This window comes from Phocoena phocoena, chromosome 15 (assembly GCF_963924675.1).
Source record: "Phocoena phocoena chromosome 15, mPhoPho1.1, whole genome shotgun sequence".
NCBI classification, from domain to species: Eukaryota; Metazoa; Chordata; class Mammalia; order Artiodactyla; family Phocoenidae; genus Phocoena; species Phocoena phocoena.
The window spans coordinates 70,237,315-70,258,234 of record NC_089233.1 but is presented as its reverse complement, the minus strand read 5'-3'; the positions used below and the strand labels follow the sequence as shown (position 1 = coordinate 70,258,234).

At 47.7% G+C, this 20,920-nt stretch overlaps 1 protein-coding gene across 1 annotated transcript in view; it reads left to right on the top strand.

Moving 5' to 3' along the window:
- Positions 1 to 20,920, top strand: part of PTPRT (protein tyrosine phosphatase receptor type T) — a 765,643-nt gene that overhangs the window by 476,346 nt on the left and 268,377 nt on the right. The window contains exons 10-11 of the mRNA XM_065893296.1: positions 12,899 to 13,100; positions 14,431 to 14,533. Of these exons, the coding sequence (XP_065749368.1) occupies positions 12,899 to 13,100; positions 14,431 to 14,533 (305 nt within the window). The remainder of the gene's footprint in view (positions 1 to 12,898; positions 13,101 to 14,430; positions 14,534 to 20,920) is intronic.

Below are 20,920 nucleotides of genomic sequence, written 5' to 3'. Positions count from 1 at the left end.
GGCCACTCATCATGGCACTGAGGCACTCGTCAGAGCACTGAGGTTAGTTAAGCAGGTGGACTCTAGATTCCCACTGCCTGAGTTCCAGGTCTGGCTCTGCCACTTACTACCTGTGAGAACCCTGCAAAATTACTTAGTCTCCCCATGCCTCCGTTTCCTCATCTGTAAAATGGGGAGAATAATGGTACCAGACTCAGAAACTTGTGGTGATTAAATGGGTCATTCGTGGACAGCGCTTGGCATGGCTCCTGGCAGAGTTGAATGGCAATAAGTATTAACTCATATCGTTATTGCAATGAATTTCTACAAGGAAGCGAGAAGCAGAGGGTTGAGCTTTTGACTTCTGACCTGTGGTTCCATGATTCCAGACTAGCCAATCAATGTGACTTAGCAAATGTTTACTTTTGTTCTTTCTTTTCTCAAATATTTAATTTTAAAATGCTTTCAGACTTACAGAAAAATTGCAAAATTAGTGCAGTTCCCACATATGCATCACCCCTTAGTGTTAGCATCACACATGGCCACAGTGAAATGTATGAAACCAGGAAATTAACATTGATGAATATTTTAAACTACAGTATGTGAATACTGTAATCTACAGACCTTATTTAAGGTTTACTTTGTTTTCCCACTGATGTCCTATTTCCAAGCCAGGATCCTACATTGATTGCAATTATTATTATTATGCCTTCGTTTCCCCCTAGTCTGGGACAGCACCTCAGTCTTTGCCTTTTGTGACCTTGGCACTTTTGAAGAGTACTGGTCAGTCATTGTGTAGACCGTTCTTTAATTCAGGTTATGCGTTTTTGGCAAAACTACCACATAAAGGATATTCCTTCCTCCAGAGCCTCTTATCAGGAGGCACCTGATGTCCATATTTCTCATTACTAGAGTTGTTAACTTTGATCACTTGGTTAAGAAGGTAGCATGTATTTACTGAGCATATACTATGTTTCCTTTTGGGGCTACAAAAGTGAATAAAATGGTATCCATGCTCTCAAGAAACTCTCAAGTCTAATGGACAAATGATGTTCTACTTACTATTGTTGTGTAACAAACCACCCCCAAATTTAGTGGCATCAGACAACAACCTTATAATGCTCACAGGTTCTGTGGGTCAGGAATTTGAAAAAGCCTGGCCTGTTTCAGCCCCATGACATCTAGGGGCTCAGCCAAGGAGACTCAAATGGCCGGGAGTGACTAGTCAGCTGAGAACTGGAAGCATCTGGAGGCTTGCTCACTTAGCAGTCTGGTGCCTGGACAGTAGGACTCAAAGACTTGATTCAGCTGGGCCTCTTCATGTGCCCTGTGCTTCCTCACAGCATGGCCATCCCACAGGCTTAAACTTACACAACAGTTTAGACGCTGTAGACTTGAGCAACCCCTGTGAACAGGTCAGAAGCTGCATAGCCTTTTTTTTTTTCTAATAAATTTCTTTATTTTCTTTATTTATTTTTGTCTGCGTTGGGTCTTCATTGCTGCCCGGGGGCTTTCTCTAGTTGCAACGAGCAGGGGCAACTCTTGGCTGCAGTGCGCGGGCTTTTTGTTGCGGTGGCTTCTCTTGTTGCAGAGCATGGACTCTATGTGCGAGGGCTTCAGTAGTTGTGGCACACAGGCTCAGTAGTTGTGGCTCACAGGCTCAGTAGTTGTGGCTCACGGGCTTAGTTGCTCCGCGTCATGTGGGATCTTCCTGGACCAGGGCTCGAACCTGTGTCCCCTGCATTGGCAGGTGGATTCTTAACCACTGCGCCACCAGGGAAGCCCTGCATTGCCTTTTATGATCCAGTCTCAGAAGCCACACAGCACCATCTCCTCCACGCTCTGTTGGTCAGAGCAGTCACAAGTTCTCTTAGACTCAAGAGGGAGACGTAAGTTCTATCCCTTGGTGGGAGGGCTGTCCAGGATGTGTGGCCATTTTTATAAAGCACCAAAAATGGGAAAGCACTGAAGGGCCTTTCTACTTATACAGAGGTGGAAACTCAGACCCCAGAGGACAAGAGCTTCAGCAACTTAGGCCTCGTTAATGATTAAATACATAATTGAATTGAGTCAGTCCCTCTGTGGGGAGGCAGGCCCAGACAGACCCACTCCAGAGCCTTATAGCCTGATGGTTGCCGATACCCACAGCCAGTGGTCCCCCTGGCAACTGGTCACATACATGCCCAGAGGGCTAAGGGCAAAGTGGCAGCTCTGGGTGGAAAATGCTGGACTTTGGCATCAGAATGACTTCATTTCAAACCCAGCTGTACCACATTCTGAGTTTATTACATTTTCGTTATTAATCCTCATTTATTTGCGAACCTCATTGACTTCTACTCTGTGCCAAGCTGGGTGTTGGCAGTTATAGCAACGAATAAACAGCATCCAGGCCTTGCCCTCATTGAAGGATTTCCCCCGGCTGTCTCTGCCAGAAAGGCCATGGGTGGGGCTGCAGGGTTCCAGGGAGCAGGGTCAAGGGATAATTCAACTTCTCTCTCATCTTCATGCCCAGAGCCAACCGGAGAGGAATTGGTCATTGCAACTTAGCAACTTAACCAGGTTAAACTCAGCAGAACAGCAGTCAGCTGAGTGTGAAGTTGGAAGGCAAGCAGCTTATACGTAGAAACCTGAGAAATATTGCAATGCAGAGTACAAGCAATTGGGAATATCACTAGACAGACTCATTAAGCAAAAAGACTTCTATGAAAATAATAAAATCATAGCACCCAGGACACCGCAGCACGAGATTAAAAGCTGAAAGGAGGTTTAAGCTTCATATTATTAAGCTGCATTATGACAGTTTAGGAAGAAAAAGCTTAGAGCCATCAGAGTTGAAGGTGGCCCCGTTATGGGAATCTGACAGCATCTTTGAAATTCAGAGCAGGTTGAAAGAGTGAACTGTCAGAATATCCCTCCCCTGTTGGGGAGAGGAGGGGAGAGGAGGAAACGGAAAAGTAGTCCAGTGGTGAGGCTTGGAGGGGCTGAGATGCTAGTAGGGGGATCATGTATTGACAGAAAGACACCACCTGAAGTCTGCCTGGGGTCTGAGGGGCAGGGTGGTGATTTAGGGAAGAGAGTGGGGCGTGCATGGTAAGTACTCAATACATGTTAATTCTTGTTATTATCACCTACTATCACCAACTTTTCAGTTTTGGTTGCTGGGTGGTGAATACTAATGACCCTGGACCAGTTGTATTTGGAGCTTGCTTTCTCCTAGTGTTTGATCCCAGAGCCACCAGGAAACCATCTGAAAGCGGAAAACAGGATATTGATTGGAAATCAGCAAAAGCCAAGTTGGGCAAACATCTTTCAATCCTGGCGACCAAGGGAGTCCACACAAGACTAGAACAAGCTCCCTGTAGGGTGACAGCAGGACTTTTGTGCCCAGCAAATTGCAGGCATCATTCCCTGTGCTGGCAGCGCCTGGAAAGGAGCATAGCCCAGGCAGACCCTGGCCTAGCCAGCCCAGCCCACAGTCTGGGCCCCTGACTTCGGAGCTCAGCCTTAGGAACCAGAGAAGCCTGGCAGGGCCTACCCAGGGACTTGTGCCCCATCCAATAGTTAGTAGAGCACTTTGGCTGGTGAGGTTACAAGATACATCCTAGTAACGCAATTCTTGGTATGTGGTGGATCTAGGTTTCAATAAGGTTCTGCAAGGCTAAAATCCAATGGTCTCCCCTCCCCGACTCTTCTTATTCTTGAATGTCAACAGCATCAGAAGGATCAGGCTGTTGGACATTCACAGATCTTCCCCAGTAGTTCCCTGAAAAGACTCATCCCCCATTGGGCCCGGTGCCACGTGTGGGCTCTACCTCATTCCTACATCTCTAGGGACCTTACCCTTCACCAGCCAGAACTCAGCAGCTCTCAGATTCACCCCCTTCTCTCCATCCCCTCAGCTTCCAGTCCGAACCAGGCCTTCTTTGTCACCTGTCATCTGGATGACAGTCAGGCTCTGACTGTTCCTCCAGTCAGTTCAGAACCCCGTACCCTCGCCAGCGAAGGTGCCTCTGCAAATTCAACACACATGAGCATCACCTGGAGAACTTGTTAAAATGCAGGTTCCTGGACCCAACCCCAGACATTTTGATCAGTAGGTCTGAGATGGGCCCCCGATCTGCATCTCTAACAAGCTCCTGGGCGATGCTGATGGTATTTTGTCTATAGACCACAATTTTAGTAGCACTATTCTTAAATACAGGTATGATGCTGTATCCCTCCCATTTAATGACTCTATACTGCCCTCAAGATAAAATCCAAGCATTTGAACATTCACGTAAAGACTTCCATGACCTGACCTCAATGCAGGACTGTCACAAACCGTTGCATGGGTTGTACACTATACCACCAAGGGGATGAAACCCACTAAGCTACCTCCTGTATCTGTCAGGAGGGCTATGACTAGGCATTAAGAAAGGCATATTGGGTTTCCCTGGTGGCACAGTGGTTGAGAGTCTGCCTGTCGATGCAGGGGACACAGGTTCGTGCCCCCGTCTGGGAAGATCCCACATGCCGCGGAGCAGCTGGGCCTCTGAGCCATGGCCGCTGAGCCTGCGCGTCCGGAGCCTGTGCTCTGCAACGGGAGAGGCTACAACAGCGAGAGGCCCGTGTACCGCAAAAAAAAAAAAAAAAAAAAAAAGAAAAGAAAGCCATATTTTTTCCTTCTCACAATGGTACTTTCAGCTCACTGAAATACAGGGGGCTGGGATTGGAGGGTCAGCATCTGCCTAGAGAAATGCCTTTTTCTTATTTGCACAAAAGCACTCATAGGTCAGTAGCCATCCTGCCCAAGGGCATCTCTCTGACCTCCTCTTCCTTCGCTCTCTGACTCCCATCACTTCCCCCCATCCCCTCTCCCACCCCCTTCATCTGGCTAACACCTTCACACTCTATGGTGAAGACTGCTGGACCCCAGAAGCCTTCTCTATTAGATGCTCCCAAGAACCATTTTCCCTTCCTTCAAAGCAGTAATCTACACGTGCCTTTAAGACTCATTCCTGTGGTCATGCCCATCTCCGGCACTGGACTGTAAGTTTCTGAAGGCTCTCCAGTTCTTAGCACAGGGCCAAGTCCAGAGCTCACTGAATATTTGTTGTAGATTCTATTCTACAGCCAAAGGTACCAAACCCAGGTACCAAACCCAGCATGCCACATTTTGTTGTGGTTTCTTAAACATTTTATTTTGAAATAATTCTAAATTTACCCCCAAAAAAGTTGCAAAAATAGTACAGGGAGTTCCGTACCCTTCACACAACTTCCTCGAACGTTAACATCTTCCCTAGCCATGGTATGTTTATCAAAACTGAGACTTCACAGGGGTGTCCCTGGTGGCACAGTGGTTAGGAATCCGCCTGCCAATGCAAGGGACACGGGTTCAAGCCCTGGTCCGGGAGGATCCCACGTGCTGCAAAGCAACTAAGCCCGTGCGCCACAACTACTGAGCCTGCACTCTAGAGCCCACAAGCCACAACTACTGAGCCTGCGCACCACAACTACTGAAGCCCGTGCGCCTAGAGCCCATGCTCCGCAACAAGAGAAGCCACCGCAATGAGAAGCCCATGCACTGCAATGAAGAGTAGCCCCCCCTCACCGCAACTAGAGAAAGCCCTCGCTCAGCAACGAAGACCCAATGCAGCCAAAAATAAATTAATTAATTAATTGAAAACAAAAACTGAGACTTCACATCTGTTCATTACTATTGACTGAACTCCAGACTTTTTTTTTCCCCCAGATTTCCCAAGCTTTTCTCTAGGTGTTTTTTTCTCCTTCTAGGTTCCCACATACCATTGAGGTGTTGTGTCTCCTTATTTTCCTCGAATCTATGACGGCTTTTCTTTTCTTTTTTTTTTTTTTTTTTTTTTTTGCAGTACACGGGCCTCTCACTGTTGTGGCCTCTCTCGTTACGGAGCATAGGCTCTGGACGCACAGGCTCAGCGGCCATGGCTCATGGGCCCAGCCGCTCCGCGGCATGTGGGATCCTTCCGGACCGGGGCACGAACCCGCGTCCCCTGCATTGGCAGGCGGACTCTCAACCACTGCGCCACCAGGGAAGTCTCGGGCTTTTCTTGTCTTTATGACTCTGACATTTTTTAAGAGTGATGACCATTTCTCAGTCTGGGCTAGTCTGATATTATCTCATGGGTGGACGGAGGTTCTGGGGAAGAAGACCACAGATGGTATGTATGCTTCTCATCACATACCAGGGAGCCCTTGATCTCAATGTGACTGACTTGTCGTTGGCAACGTTGACCTTGATCCCTTGGTTAAGCCCTTGTCTGCCAGATCTCTTCGTGTTAAAGCTACATTTTTCCCTTTTCCATCATAAGTCACTAGCTCCAGCCCACACTCAAGGAGAGAGAAATTAGGCTCCACCTTCTAGGTGGAGGGTTATCAAAGAACTTGTGGTCTTATTACATTTGGGGAGAGATAAGGTTATGCAAATATTCCATTTCTCCTTCATTTCACCCACCCACTTTAGCATTCAGTAGTGAATCCTACCTTCAGCAACTATCACTGTGATATGCCAATGGTGAGTTTCCAGTTCCTTCCAGCATGCTGTTCTAGGATACTTTTCCTTGGCATGTGCCATATTTCATAGTTCTTCTGCTCAATCGCCTTCATGCTTTAGGGCTCAGATCCAGCATTCTCAGCCCTGGCTTCCCAATCAAATCTCCTGGAGAACTTTAAAAATGTACTGATGTCCAGGTCTTTGTAGCCAAAACGTTCGATTCAATTAGTGTGGAGTGGGTGCAGGCATTGGTACTTTTTGAAAGGTCTTCAGGGCATGTGCTTTGGAATCCAGGCTGAGGACCACTAGCCTAGCCCAATGCTCTTGCAGCTTCTCTGGGATGCTGCCCTCACTCTCTCTGGCAGAAGCAGTTACTCCCAGATCTGTTCCCAAAGGCTTTGGTTACCTGCAAGATCTACCAATGCCTCTGTTGGTCCCCAAAGTCAGGAACTGGGTCTTCTTCACCAGTGTTTCTCAAGAGCTCAGAACAGAGTCCAGCACAGAATTGGTTCTTGGTGAACATCTGTTGATGGAGAGAATGATTCAGTCACAATGGAAGCAAAAGCAGTAGTTGTCTGTGTACAGAAGTGGCAAGTCCCTGCACTCCCTCACTGGCTCAGCAGTGTTAGAAACCCAGGAACAGCAATATGTGTGTTGGTCATAATCATTTTTCTGCTGTTATTCTAGTCCTCAGCTCTCTAGGAAATATAAGGGCCCCATGGCCAAGAAGTCACTGGCATGTGTATTGCGGCCATCTGTGCGTTCACACTGTTCTTCAGAAGGAAACATGTTCACATTTTATCTTTAAATTGTCAGCAAACCAAAGCATCAATACTACACTTCTAACAAGAGGAGATTACCTTGAACTGGTCTCTTTTTATACATTTGCCTTGGAAGTCAAGAAGGTGGAAGAGACCATGCCTGTAAACACTTTTACAATAGGTAAAAAAAGAGGGACAAAAGATTTTAACCAGTTGTTCTGAGTTTTAAAAAAATTAACCTTTATCCATTGAACTGACCAAGTCAATCTATTTTACCTGTAGCCTTGTTAAAACTCTGCTATCTTGAGACTTCCAGAAAATGGACTGGAAACCATTTGGAGAAAGTCAGGAGCAGATGGAATGGATAACATAGGGTACTGAACCCTCCCTTCCCCAAAAGGTTTAGGATGAAGACACCACATGTATAGTAGCAAGAGGAGAGGATGCTAAGCTATAGAGGGTGCTTTGGGAGCTTCAGGCTGTAGGTGGGCAGGTCTTGACCCAGTTTATGCTATCAACACTGACAGTCGATGCCATTGTGGGTTTCCTCAACAGGGGGTCATCTGTTAGGGCAAGAGCTCTTTGAATAGCAATCAGGTCCTTCCAGGGCATCCCTGTGTTTCCAAATAGACTTATCCAGGTTCTTGCTGCATTGTGGTACCCACTGCGGTGAAACCGAGGCATCAGAGAACACTTCATGAATGTCACCGTCTGTCCTTCCAGCGAGCTGCCTGATTGCACGCAGAGCTGTCCTCACCCTGGCTCGCACTTTGACCATGTCACCTCTCTTGGCCTCAGTTTCCTCAGCTGAGGAATGGGAATAACCATAAAGAATCCACACCATTTTTTTTTTAAGGATTAAATGAGATGATTTTTATGTGAGTCTCTCTTCACGGTGCCTGGCACAGAGTAAGTGCTCCAAAATGGTGTTTTTTTCATGACTGCATCTTCTGACAACCTGCTTCTGAGTCCTGGCCACTTCCCTCAGCCCTACTTTATCTCATATCTTCCCTTAACCACCATCCACCATGTCATCCTCAGGCCCAGAAACTTGCACATTTTGAACGTGCTCATTTTGAACGTGCCTGTTCTTCCCAAGATATTCCCTGGTCCATGGCAGCTGGCGCCTTGATGCACAGGCTAAAGTCACTCATGGACTCCCCCCCGGGGCCTTACTTCTGAACAAAGGGGCTGCCTTCCAGGAGTAAAGAAGCTGCAGGTCATTCTGTAATATAAATCAAAACAGAAACTGGAATTAAAAGGAGTATTTTACCCTTCGAGAGCCCAAGACTTTAGGAGGTTAAGCAAATTGCCCAAGCCGCATAACCTGGTTTGATCATTCAGTCATTTATCCAAGGGGAAAAATGCGGCGCAAAAACCACATAAGATCTTTGCTCTCTTAGAGCTTAAAGTCTAGTCCAGGGCTCATCAGACTCTTTCCATACAGGGTCAGAGAGTAAATATGTTAGACTCTGTGGAGTTACAACTACCTAATTCTGCCTTTGTAGCGTGTCAGCAGCTATCACAGACAGTACAGAAATAATGGTGGGGCTGTGTTCTGGTCAGATTTTATTTACGAAAACAGACGATGAGCCAAATCTGGCTTTCAGGCTTTACTTTTTCGACTTCTGGGCTGATGGAAAAGGGACTCATCAATGAAATAATTTCATGGTTCAGTATAAAAGTAGTGGGGAGTCATTAACAAGGTGAAGGGAAGGAAAAAAGTGTGGCAAAAGGGACCATGGCTCTTTTCAGACACTGAAATAAGCCCTGGAATGCAAGGTAGAAGGGCGGGAGGGGACTTCCCTGGTGTTCCAGTGGATAAGCCTCCACGCTCCCAGTGCAGGGGGCCTGGGTTCCATCCCTGGTCAGGGAACTAGATCCCACATGCACACTGCAACTAAGAGTCCGCATGCCACAACTAAGACCTGGCGCAGCCAAAATAAATAAATAATGAATAAATTTTTAAAAAAAAGATAGAAGGGCAGGCGAGGCCAGCTCATGCGGTGAGGTGATGGAGAACCACAGGGTAAGAATGTGGTCCTAATTCCGAAAGCTGTGGGAAACCGTTGCTCTTTTGATTCCAAGGGGTGACTGGATTCTGGTGATGAAGGGCTCACTCTGGCATGTGGCTGGGGATCCCACTGAGAGCGACCAGGAGAGACTGGGGTGGCCCTGAACACTTCATTGCAGCCAGAGCCCCATCCCTGGAGCCCAGGGCTGTTGTGTAGCTCAGCACTCTTTCCCCTGCTACCTCCTTACTTTATGTTTGCTATTCTAACAAATCTTCCTCTCTCTCCACTTCCAAATGAAGAGTCACATTGCAGGATGCATTTTACGGTCCCAGCTCCATCCCATTCAATTTTTCTCACCTTCCTTCTTTCCCCCCGCCCCCCAGCCCGATCCCGCACTAACTTCGTAAAACTTGAAAGTTAAATTTTTCAAAGACTGTTTCTGACAAAGCAGTGGGAATTAGATCTGGTGAAGCCCTTCATAAAAAATTGAAGACACGCTATATTAACATACATTGATTTATTCATAGTGTTTCATTACAAGTAAGTGAGGATCCTGTAATAGCAGGAAAGGTTAGGAGAGCAGGGGAGCACAGTATATTATATTGACAGCTAGGTGGAAATTGAGTCGCTTCTGGATTGAATTTGGAGCACAGAAAAGGAATTGGCTAGTAAATAAGGCATGAATTTTACCACCCATTGTCTGTATATCAGTGTAGTTGCCATCAGCCCAGGCAGGGGACGGGGGCAGAATTTGCAAAGGGTGCTCCAGCACGTCTTCTCCCCTGGTGGCCTGGGTTAGCAGACACAGGCAGAGCTCTCCAAACATCTGCCGCTGGGGAAAACTGGAATCCAGCTGCACACAGCTCTCCTGTTTGCTCACCACCATCCAGTCAACACGGGACTCTTCTTGGTTCTCCCAAGCCTTTCCCCACCCCAGGTCTTTGCCTGGTTAGCTCCCTCTGCCTAGAATCTAGAGTGTTCCTAGACTCTGTATCACCCCCAGGTATTAGTTCAGTTCTCCCCTGAGATACCTCCCTGAACACTTCGCCTTAGTTTGGCATTTCTCAGAAGCAGAGCCTGAGACAAGGATTTGAGCACAAGCAGATTATGAAGTGTGGGAAATACTAGGGAGTGGGGAAGGGAAAAAAAGTAGCCAACGATGGGTGTGTTTTCCAGTCAACTACCTATGGAGGCAAGTGGAGTGGCATCCCTCGGGGAAATCCCAGGGATGCTGCGGGGGTATCTCAAGAGGAAACGTGGAGTGTATTTATCACCTCCCATTAGTCCGGTCTCCGGGGGTGTGAATTAACCAGCACTTCCTGTGCGTACCCAGGGGAAAAGCCCTCAGACAAAGAGAGGCAGGTGTTTGCAGTGCTTGCCTTTGAGAAGGGCTGGAGTAGGCAGGGTGACCAGGCCCCCCCAGGGATCTGCTAGATGGGCGCCCCTGCCAGCTCTGCTAGCACAATGGCCAATTCCTTCAGTTCTGTACATTTCTCATCCTGGGCTCACTGCGCTTCAGACAAAGTCTGGCCTCTGTCCTCGACATGTGACATCAGTTGCTACACTGCACTGCTCCTGCTTCATAGGGGAGAGAGGTTACTGCTTTCTCCAGAACATTCGGTGCCCTAGCCAGAAACAGCCAACTGCTTATTTTTGACGTAAAGTTGGTATATTACCTTTTCTGCCTGGGTTTGGCCTTCCTGACAAGCATGGGACATTCCTGACAAAAGACAAAGTGATGTGAGGTGTCTGTGTAGTTGACTCACCTCGTTCTGGAACAGAAGACCTTGAGGACAGGGCCTAGCTTGTGTCCAGTGCATTCATTTGCTAGGGCATGGGAGCACACAGCGCAGGTCCTGGAATAGTACAGGAGTATGCGGGGAATGGTTGTGGAGGAGCAAATGAGTGAATGAATGAAACCCAACAGGTCTGGGTTTGGTCTTGGGTCAGTGATAGGACACCGAATAACCGTGACAATGCCTGATCTGTGGCTGCATGTGACAGCCGCATGAATCTCACACAGGACGTTGAGAGAAAGAAGCTGACGCTAAAGAGTACACTCCGTATGATTCCATTTAGATAAAGTTCAGAGCCAGGCAGAACTAGTCTGTGCTGTTAGAAATCAGGGTAGAGGGTATCCGTGCTGGGGGGAGGAGGGAAAGGATTGGAAGGGGGCATGAGGGGAAAATCTCGGGTCTGGTAATGTTGTGTCTCTTGATTGGGTGTGGTTAGATGGTCCTGTCCAGTTAGTAAAAATTCATTGAGCTGTATAATTTTCTGTATATATATTATACTCTAATAAAACACTTTTAATAGAACAAACTAGATAAACAAAAAAACCCTGAGTTTGCCTCTTTAACAACTGTGTAATTTAGAAATGTGCTTCTCAGAGGGTGATCCTTGGGGGCCGGTGCCAGGGATGCCAGCTGTTTTGTTACATTCACAGCAGGATAAGTGCAGAAGTTGAAAGTGAGCGTCTAGAGACTTTGGAGGGCCTTGACATTGCTGTGACACCCGTATGTGTGGTCAGTGGACACGTCTCCTTGCACATAATGTAGAACAGTTTGGTTATTGCCAAACTCACATGATGAGTCACGTGTGATGTGGTCTTTGGATCATTATGGGTCTGCAGTGGACTGGGAAACAACTGGGTCTTCACCACAGATATTTCGAAAAGCGCTGGTTTAATACAAATTGTTGCCAGTTGAGCCTCAGTTTCTCCAACATTAAAATGAGAATAAATACTCTGACGTCCGCAAGGTTTTAGGGAAGAAAAACTAGATAATGCACAAGAAAGCGCCAGAGAGCGCCATGTGCAGTAGGGGGTGCATGAGCTGCAGGTTTTTTTTGTTTGTTTTTTTTTTGCGGTGCGCGGGCCTCTCACTGTTGTGGCCTCTCCCGTTGCGGAGCACAGGCTCCGGACGCGCAGGCTCAGCGGCCATGGCTCCCGGGCCCAGCCGCTCCGCGGCATGTGGGATCTTCCCGGACCGGGACACGAACCAGTGTCCCCTGCATCGGCAGGCGGACTCTCAACCACTGCGCCACCAGGGAAGCCCATGAGCTGCATTTTTAATTAGGCTTTCAGGTAATTCTTATCAGGATGCTACACTTGGACACTGCTCTATGGCCACATTGTCCAATGTGATGGCCAGTAGCCACACGGGGTCCCTGCGCTTTTGAAATGTGGCTAGTCCAAATGCAGGTGCACCATATGGTAAAATATATACTTGATTTCTAAGACCTAATATGAATAAAAGAATATAAAATATTTCATTAATTTTTTATGTTGATTGCAGGTTGAAATGATAACATTTTACATCTACTGGGTTTAACAAAATGTATTACTAAAATTAATTTTACTTTATGTTCTTACTTTTTTTCCTTTAATGTGACTATTAGAAAATTGAAAATTATGTATGTGGCTTAAATTTTATTTCTATTGGATAGCGATGCTCCAGAGTATTAGCCATGGAGTATTGGGAGGCTGGGATCATCTGTAAGGTGGATGCTAACAGCAGAAGTGCTGACCAGGCTCACACACCTTCTGCTTTCCTCCCCTGATGTTCCTCCATATGGACTCCACCCAGCTTCCTGGGTGAGGCACTGATATGTTTGTTTGCCGGCTCCTTGTACAGATCAACTACAAGGCCGTGGGCTCATTGGACCCGAGTGCCGACCTCTCCAGCCAGAGGGGCAAAGTGTTCAAGCTTCGGAATGAAACCCACCACCTCTTTGTGGGTCTGTACCCCGGGACCACCTACTCCTTCACCATCAAGGCCAGCACAGCAAAGGGCTTTGGGCCCCCTGTTACCACCAGGATCGCCACCAAAATTTCAGGTATCTGTCCTAGGAAGGGGAAAGGAAGAAAGGTGGTGGTGGTGGTTTTTTCCATTCCTAATATTCCTGGGAGTGAAAAAGGGCAGAGCCAACCATCACCATGTGACTTGGGAGAAGCAAGGACGATGCAGTCCCTTGTGTGTCAGTGCTGTAATCTCATGAAGAAATCCTAATCCATGAACTTCCTAAAGTATAAAAAAGATATCAATTAGGCTAGAGCAGACGGAATGCTGAGTGATTCACCAAATAATTTATCTAGAACACAGTTGCCTTAAATAGTACATTTTGCCCATACAGATTGGTTTGTAAAAATGTGATTGATTTTCAAGAGTATTCCTTTTGACAGTGCAGGGCACAGCACAGGTTCTCATGAAACGTCTGATGAATGAATGAACAAACAAATGAGTGAATGAGTGTTACAGAGCCATAGCAGTCCAGGATGTCACCTGCCATCACCAGTAGGGTGCCCTCCCCCACCAGACAGCATCAAAGCAGAATTATCTCAGACCCCGTTTTTACAATTTACATTTTTTCAGAATACGCGTGCAGTTCTGGTCTGCATCCACATTTTGCATAGATACAGACCCACCGTGTTTTTTGTAGCTTAATGTTTCCACTTATCCTTAAACCATAAGCATCTTCCACGTTGCTTTCATTATAATGTTCTGTCAAGTGGATGGACGTAATTTAATTAAACATTCCCCTGTGGTTGTATATATTTGGTGTTTCCATGTTTTTATAAAATAACGCTTCAATAAACATGTTACAGAATAAAGTTTAATTCCTTGGCTCGGATTATGACTTTAGGATTAAATTCCAGAAATTGAGATACTGAATTAAAACCGATGTGGGTTTAATAGCTCTTAATACAAATGGCTAAATTACCTTCCCAAGGGATTAGATTTAGTTACACTTCCATCAGAAGGGAGGATCTCAGGAAGAAAAAAAAGATAAGAGGAACTAGTTCATCACTGCTGTAATTTGCATTTGCATTTTAAATACGTTTAGGGTTGGCATTCACATTTGCATTCACATCTTTAAGTACTTATATTTCCTGCATTTATCTGTTTATTTGGTATGGAACTTCTTGATTCATGAGGGTTACCAGCCACATCATTGCTACCCTTCTCCAGACTCTTCTGTACCTTGAAGGAACCTACGGGCAGGTTGGAAGTCAGGGCCTCCTTTGCTGAAAGCCTGGGATGCCATGTGACTCTCATCCTACCCTTCCCCAAACACCTCCCTTCTAGGCATCCTGAGTGTCTTGAGGGAGGTGATGAGAGGGGTTTGGGACCTTTGCTAAGCTCCCTTCTCTCTGTTCTCTGTCCAGCTCCATCGATGCCTGAATATGACACAGACACCCCACTGAATGAAACAGACACGACCATCACAGTGATGCTGAAGCCCGCTCAGTCTCGGGGAGCCCCTGTCAGGTGAGGAGGGTGCTTAACCTGGCGTTTGCCATTTTCCTTCTCTGCACCGTGCACGCCTCCAGCTGAATGATGTCACTGGCAATGCCCATAGGCTGGCCAGGAGCAAGGCTTCCTGGAGGAAAAGGGTCCGCAGCCCCAAGCCCCGTCCAGAGGGGCTACTGAGCCAGGAGCCCTGTCTCCCTACTGTGGGCCACTGGGACTGGTTTAGTGGGAACGTCCTGATGGGGACCTGAGGAGGGCTGGGAGAGAACTTTCTGGAACACACCTATGGTAAATGTATTTAGTCCGGTTGGAGGCCCAGAAACACAGTATCCTGGCAAGATCACCTTTACGTGTCCCACTGCCATTAACAGACAAGTAGACAGATCCACTGAATGCTAAAAACAACCTGCTCAGAGGTTATGAATGGGACATGACCTCAGGGCTGGTCCAGTTTATGGCCTTGGTGTTCCACAGGGGACTTGAATTCAGAGTCATACTGCTGATTTTAACAAGAGGCTGCTGGAGTCCAGGAGTGTGCCTACAGCCCAGGCAGTGAAAGCATCGCAGTAGCTAAGCTGATCCCATGGAAGTCCATGGGCTCACGGCTGTCAGGAAGGTGGTCATCTCTTTTAAATAAGCTACACTATGTACAAGGGCAGCAGCTCTGATGTTGACTGTTGGCTTTTGCTCAGAGCTCAAGGGACTACAGACCCTGAAAGCCAAGCAAGGGTGTTGGGTAGAACAGCTTTCAAATTAGCTCAGTTCAGTTGAACGAGCACACATGGAGTATTTTATATGCCAGGAATGGAGCGGCGTACGGGGGATGAAAAAGATTCACTTACTCATTCATTCGACAAACATTTCTTGAGCACTCACTCCGTGTCAGGTACTGTTTTAAGTGCTTGGGACCGGCTAGTGAACTAGCTGTGTATAACTCACGCTCTAAAGAAAGTCAAACTCTAGTTAGGGAGACAGAACTGTGAAAACATAACTGCGCTACAGGGCATGCTTGTAGAGATGCACATAGGCCGTTACACGAGCTTACAGGAGAGAAGTCCCAGAGGAGGTGACACTGAGCTATATCTTAAATGTTGTCTAAGATTTCACCAGAGTGGTAACAGGGTCCAGCGTGAACAAAGGCATGGAGGAAAGAGGAAGCTTGCCATCGTGGGGAGCAACCAGGAATCGTTAAATCTGCCTTAGCATAAAGGTGAAGGCAGGAGTGGTGGGGTGGGAACAAGGGCCATGTTTGAGAAGCTCAGCCTTGTTTGAGGGGCCCTGGGGAGCCACTGAATAGCCACATGCGGTGTCTCTTTTATGATACTGTAGGCTGGGAGACCAGCCGGGAAGGAAGCTATCGACATGCTCTGTTTGCCAGCCTGGGTCCAACTCTACCCAGGAATTACAGGCACTGGAGCACGTAGAATCACCTGCCGGTTTGGAAGTTCCCATCTATTCTGTAGACTTCGGAAAGTGTTCTATCCTAAGTAAGGTGGGTCTTCAGGCCTTCAGACAGGTGTGGATAGAGGTTGTGGGCACCTGAACTAAGAACGTTTGCCTTATATTCCACACATAGGTTGTTCCAGGACTGTCCTACCTGTGATGGGCCAGAGCGGATGGTGGCTCTGACATCAAACCAGGAGTTGTTGAGTTACTGTGTTTCTTCCTGTTACTCTTACGCCGCATTGTCATTTACTTCCCTCTATACACTGAGATACGTTATCCTCCTTTTCAGATGAAGAGACTGAGGCTCAGAAATGCGCCAGGGCACACAGACAGGGAGTAGGAAGGCTGAGCTTGGACGCACGTCCTCCAGGTGCCCAATCACACATTCCATCTTGGCCACCCGTGTCGCACCTCCCCTTCACAGCTCTTACGTCTGTCATACAGCAGCATTGGGCATGTTTCAGAGTCTCAGAAAGCTTCCCAGATGGCAAGAGTCTGGCCCAGAAAAGAGAAGCCCAGTATTGTACAAGTTAGCAGCTGACCCAGGGTCAGAGGCTAGATCTGCCCTAAAACCCCGGACCTTTCTGTGGTAGAGACCCAAGTGTCGCCTTTCATTGCTACAAGCCTACAAAACTGTCAGCAAAAGAACCTGGTCAGCTGGCACCCCACTGTGTGGCTGCCTGGTGGCTGTGGATTCAGCCCAGCTTCCCACAGTCTTCTGGCTGCTGTGTGGGGCAATGAAAAGGATGTGAGTTCGGTGGCAGTGAACCTGGGTTCAAATGCTGACCTCATGCTGCTGTGTGACCTTGGGCAAGATACTTAATCTCTCTGAACCTCAGTTTTCCTTATCTGGAAAGAAGACACTGGCGATATTTCACCAAAGCTTAATGGGATGTACATGTGAGCCAAAGCAGCGCAGGCTGTCAGAGAGTTAGTTCCTTTGTTAGCTTGGCTTCTTCTCTGTGGAACTTAGGAAGCTCTGTGCAAAATGGTTTTTGCAAATCCACCCCTCTATAGGGTCACAGTGTTGCCCACTTCCTTCCTGTTCAAATTTCCAAAGACCCTGATTTCAGGGTGGGGAAGGAGGTGCTCTGCTTTTTCCTTAAGAGCCCCTAACTTCTTTCTGGCACAGATTCAGAAAAATGTCTTTTCTAGTCGTCCTGAGAAAGAAGTAATCTGTGTCCTTCCTAGTGATAGGAATAAAGTTCACTTTTGTACAGAGGATCAGGGACCCATCCTCAGGATGAATCAGATTATGTCTGTGAACCTCTGAAAACTCCTCAAAGCCAGCTGAACACAGACGGGAGTAACTGTCACCATGCTTTACTCGGCATCTCCTATGATCCAAGAATTTAATCTCTACTAACCTATGAGTAGTACTATTATCTCCCTGTCGGAAATGAGGAAACTAAAGTTCAAGGTCACAGAGCCTGTAAGTGTTGAAGCCAGAACTCGTACCCAGGCCTGCCTGACTCCAGAGACCAGCAAACATCCCAAACCAACGTTCTTGGGAAAGCTTTTCTAGCCTCCCCAGAGAGAAGCCCCTTACACTTTCCTTCTGAGCCTACAGACTTAGTTTGCACATCTGTTTAATGAGCTCGTGCATCCTAAGACCACAGTAAATTAGTAGGTGGGAATGGAAATGCCCCAGTAGCGGTGAGAAATGACAGTTGGCAGGGAGCGAAGAAACAGGACAACTCTACAAAACCGACACAGGGACTCAAGAAACAAGGAGGTCCACGTGCCGTAGCCCCTGCTGCCCCTCACAGCCACGGGTATTCATTTGTTGTTCCTGGTTCACCCTAAAAAATGTACCATTAGGTCCCACGTCTTCAAGTTAAAAGAGCCAGCTAGCTTCCATTTGATGGGCACGCACCGGCCGAGTGCCTGTCACTATAGGGAAACTGTTTGCATCCTCACAGCATTGCCGTAATAGCCTCCCCATTGTGCAGATGTGGAAACTGAGATACGTGGAAGCTAAGTGCATTGACCCAAGCCATGAAAAGGGCAAGTGGTGCAGGCAGAATTTAAACCCCGTTCAGTCGCCCCTAAGCCAACACTCACATCTCTCTAGCCACGCCACCTCCCTAGGAGAAAGTCATATGTGATGTATTTTGGTGACATTTCCACCGGAAACAAATTTAAAATAAATGTCACTGCTCAAAGGGGCAACGCCTGGTGTCTGGAAGAGTCTGGCTGCTTTTCTTCTCAAGGCTCTAGATCACTGAGGGTGGGTAGACACTGAGTTTCTAGAGTTATTTTCAGACAGTTGCTTGGGCATTTGCCAAGAAGGGAAGAGACTAGTCAGTGCCAGCCAGCAAGGCTTCCGGGACAACCTCAGTGACAGCAGTGGAATATCACAGTAGACTTCAGTTACTTTAACCCTTTGTCACCTTGAACTCTGGGCACTGGAGTGCCCCATGGGAGGCAGCTGACCATTAAGTCATTCAACAAATATGTATTGAGAAGGAACTGAGGTAAGCAATGAGGATACAGCAGGAAGCAAGAGAGACACACACCTGTCCTGCTGAGGCTTATCATCCAGTAAGTGTACATGTGAACGGGGCAGGGAGGGGACCATTAAGCCATTAAGGAAACAGAATAATGAAACCGGCAAAACAAGATAACATGAAGCCAGTAGAGACAGTGACTGTATTGACTGAGAGGAAGAGTAGATGGGCTGGAGAGATGGGCACAACCCAGGCAAGTGGACCAGTGTGGAGCCCTGCAGGCAGGGGAAGCAGGAGCCTTGAGAAAACAGCAAACTCACTCTGTGACCACAGGACACCGAGAGCTCCCTAGATGCACTGGGTCAGGGATGCCCGGAATCGTGTTTTATAGTTGATAGCTCCTTTCATTCCATCGTAGCATCTGACCGTCACTCACCCAGTAGGTCAACTGCACAGGAAACTCCATCTCCACTTTAGAGGAGAAGCTGAAACCTAAGATGTTAAGTGATTGGCCCAAGGTCACAGAGCTCACTACACGCAGAGCCAGCCCACGGACCTAGCTTCCTGCCTCTGAGTTCATCGTTCTGAGTTCCTCGTGCCTGGGATGTCACATGATGCCCGGGTGACCTTCCGGTGGGATGCTGTGGAGTGAATCTCTTCCGCCTAGGGAACGAGGGGTAGACAAGACAATTCTGGTCGTGTGGGCGCAGCCAGTAACTTGTGAAGCCCAGCATAACTCTGAGCGGAGAGTCTTCCTGTTCTCCAGCAGACTCACACCTGAGCCTCGGCCTCCAGGCAACACCCACACAGGCTGTTCTTCCTCCTTCTGCCAGTAATGCTCTGACCCTGGTTGAGCCGAACTCCAGCCCTGCTGTACTGCTTGCTGCCCCTCTGAAGCCCTGTGGCTCTGACGCTGACTGGTAGGACTGAGCATACAGGGAGGCAAGGAGGCGGGGAGGGAAGATGGCCGTGCGGGGCTCCTGCACCCTCGTCGCTCCAGCCAAACCACCTTGGCAGTGTGGCCTCTTTTTCTAATACTCCACAATGGAGATTTATTGCTTTTGCATTGCTTTCCCCAGGCCTTCAAAGATTTATTGGTTTTTAAGTGACAGAATCCCAGAATTGCTTAAAAGATCAATCAAATAGTGACTAGAATCTAATATTCAGCTCGGCACACGCCAAGGCTTCTTCCCGCACACCCCACCTGTCGTGCTGATGTAACTGTAGTAACCTTCATAAGAAAGTAACTCGGCCGTGAATTAATCACCCATAATGCAGTCCCTGAAGGGAAGTCCGGGGCAGAGCCCCAGATTCTGTAGCAGACCCTCCTCTGGATCCCCAGCGGGCTTCCTTGAAGATGCCTTCCCCACCCCAGCCCCTGCTCTCTCCTTCCCATCCCGTCAGTCCCTGGGAGCTTTGGGATTAGCTCTTTCTTCTCCCTCTGCTGCTCTCCACCCCACTCTCCTGACCTGCCAGGACGGCTTTCTGGTCTGCCTGTCGTAAGTTCCTCTTCCTTCAATCCCTCCCCCACCAAGCTGCTGGACTGGTGTTTTGGAAGCACGGATTGGATCAAGTTAACTTTCCTGCTTAAAATTCTTAAATGGGTCACTGGCTTCCTACCGCATTATGTTGAAGCTCCTTAGCATGGAATTCAAGGCCCATCTGAATCTGGTTCTGACCTTCGTTTCTGATTCCATTTCCTTTTACTCTGTCCCTTTAGCAGGTTTTCCTCAACAGCGCCACGTACGCTTCCTTCATCTTTCTTTCATGAGCTTTTAATTGTGTTATACATTTGTTTGTATGTTTTCTTTGGTTTCGTTTCTTGCATGCCCCTCACTAGACTGTGAGCTCCAGGCAACCTGGAAGTCGGACACTAATGGATTCCTTTCCCTGGGACAGGGTCTGGCTTTCGTAGGTAGTCCAAAAAACAAACAAAAAACAGAAAAAAAACAACAGCTAAGTAAGTAAGGAATTCAGCAAATCTGGTGGTACCTGGTAGTTACAGGGTACTGGGACAGTAGAGCCGCACTGTCTTTGCCTGCCTCCTTTTCTGTGAGAGCTCAGTCCAGTAGAAACGCCTGCGTTGATGGAAGTGTCCTATATCTGCTGTCTGGTAGAGTCATCACTAACCACACGTGGCCATTAAGCACTTGAAATAGGACTAGTGCGACGGAGGAACTGAGCTTTAACATTTTTATTTTCATTCATTCAAATATAAAGAGTCACACGTGCTCGTGGCTGCCGTTTGGACGTGCAGGTCTATAGGTACGATAAAGAGTAAGAGAAACGATGCGGATGTTCTTGGTTGGAGGTGTGTATGAGAGTTCAGTGCGGAGGCAGCCATCATTAGCCTGGTGAGCTCAGGGGCCAGGAGGCCTTCCTGGAGGCAGTATTGCCTGAGACCTGCCAGAGGAGGGGGAGCGTGGCCCAGGAGGAAGCGACATGTGCAGGAGCTGAGGTAGAGGAGGTGCATGTTGTGTTCGGGGCACAGAGATGAGGAGAGAGGCCA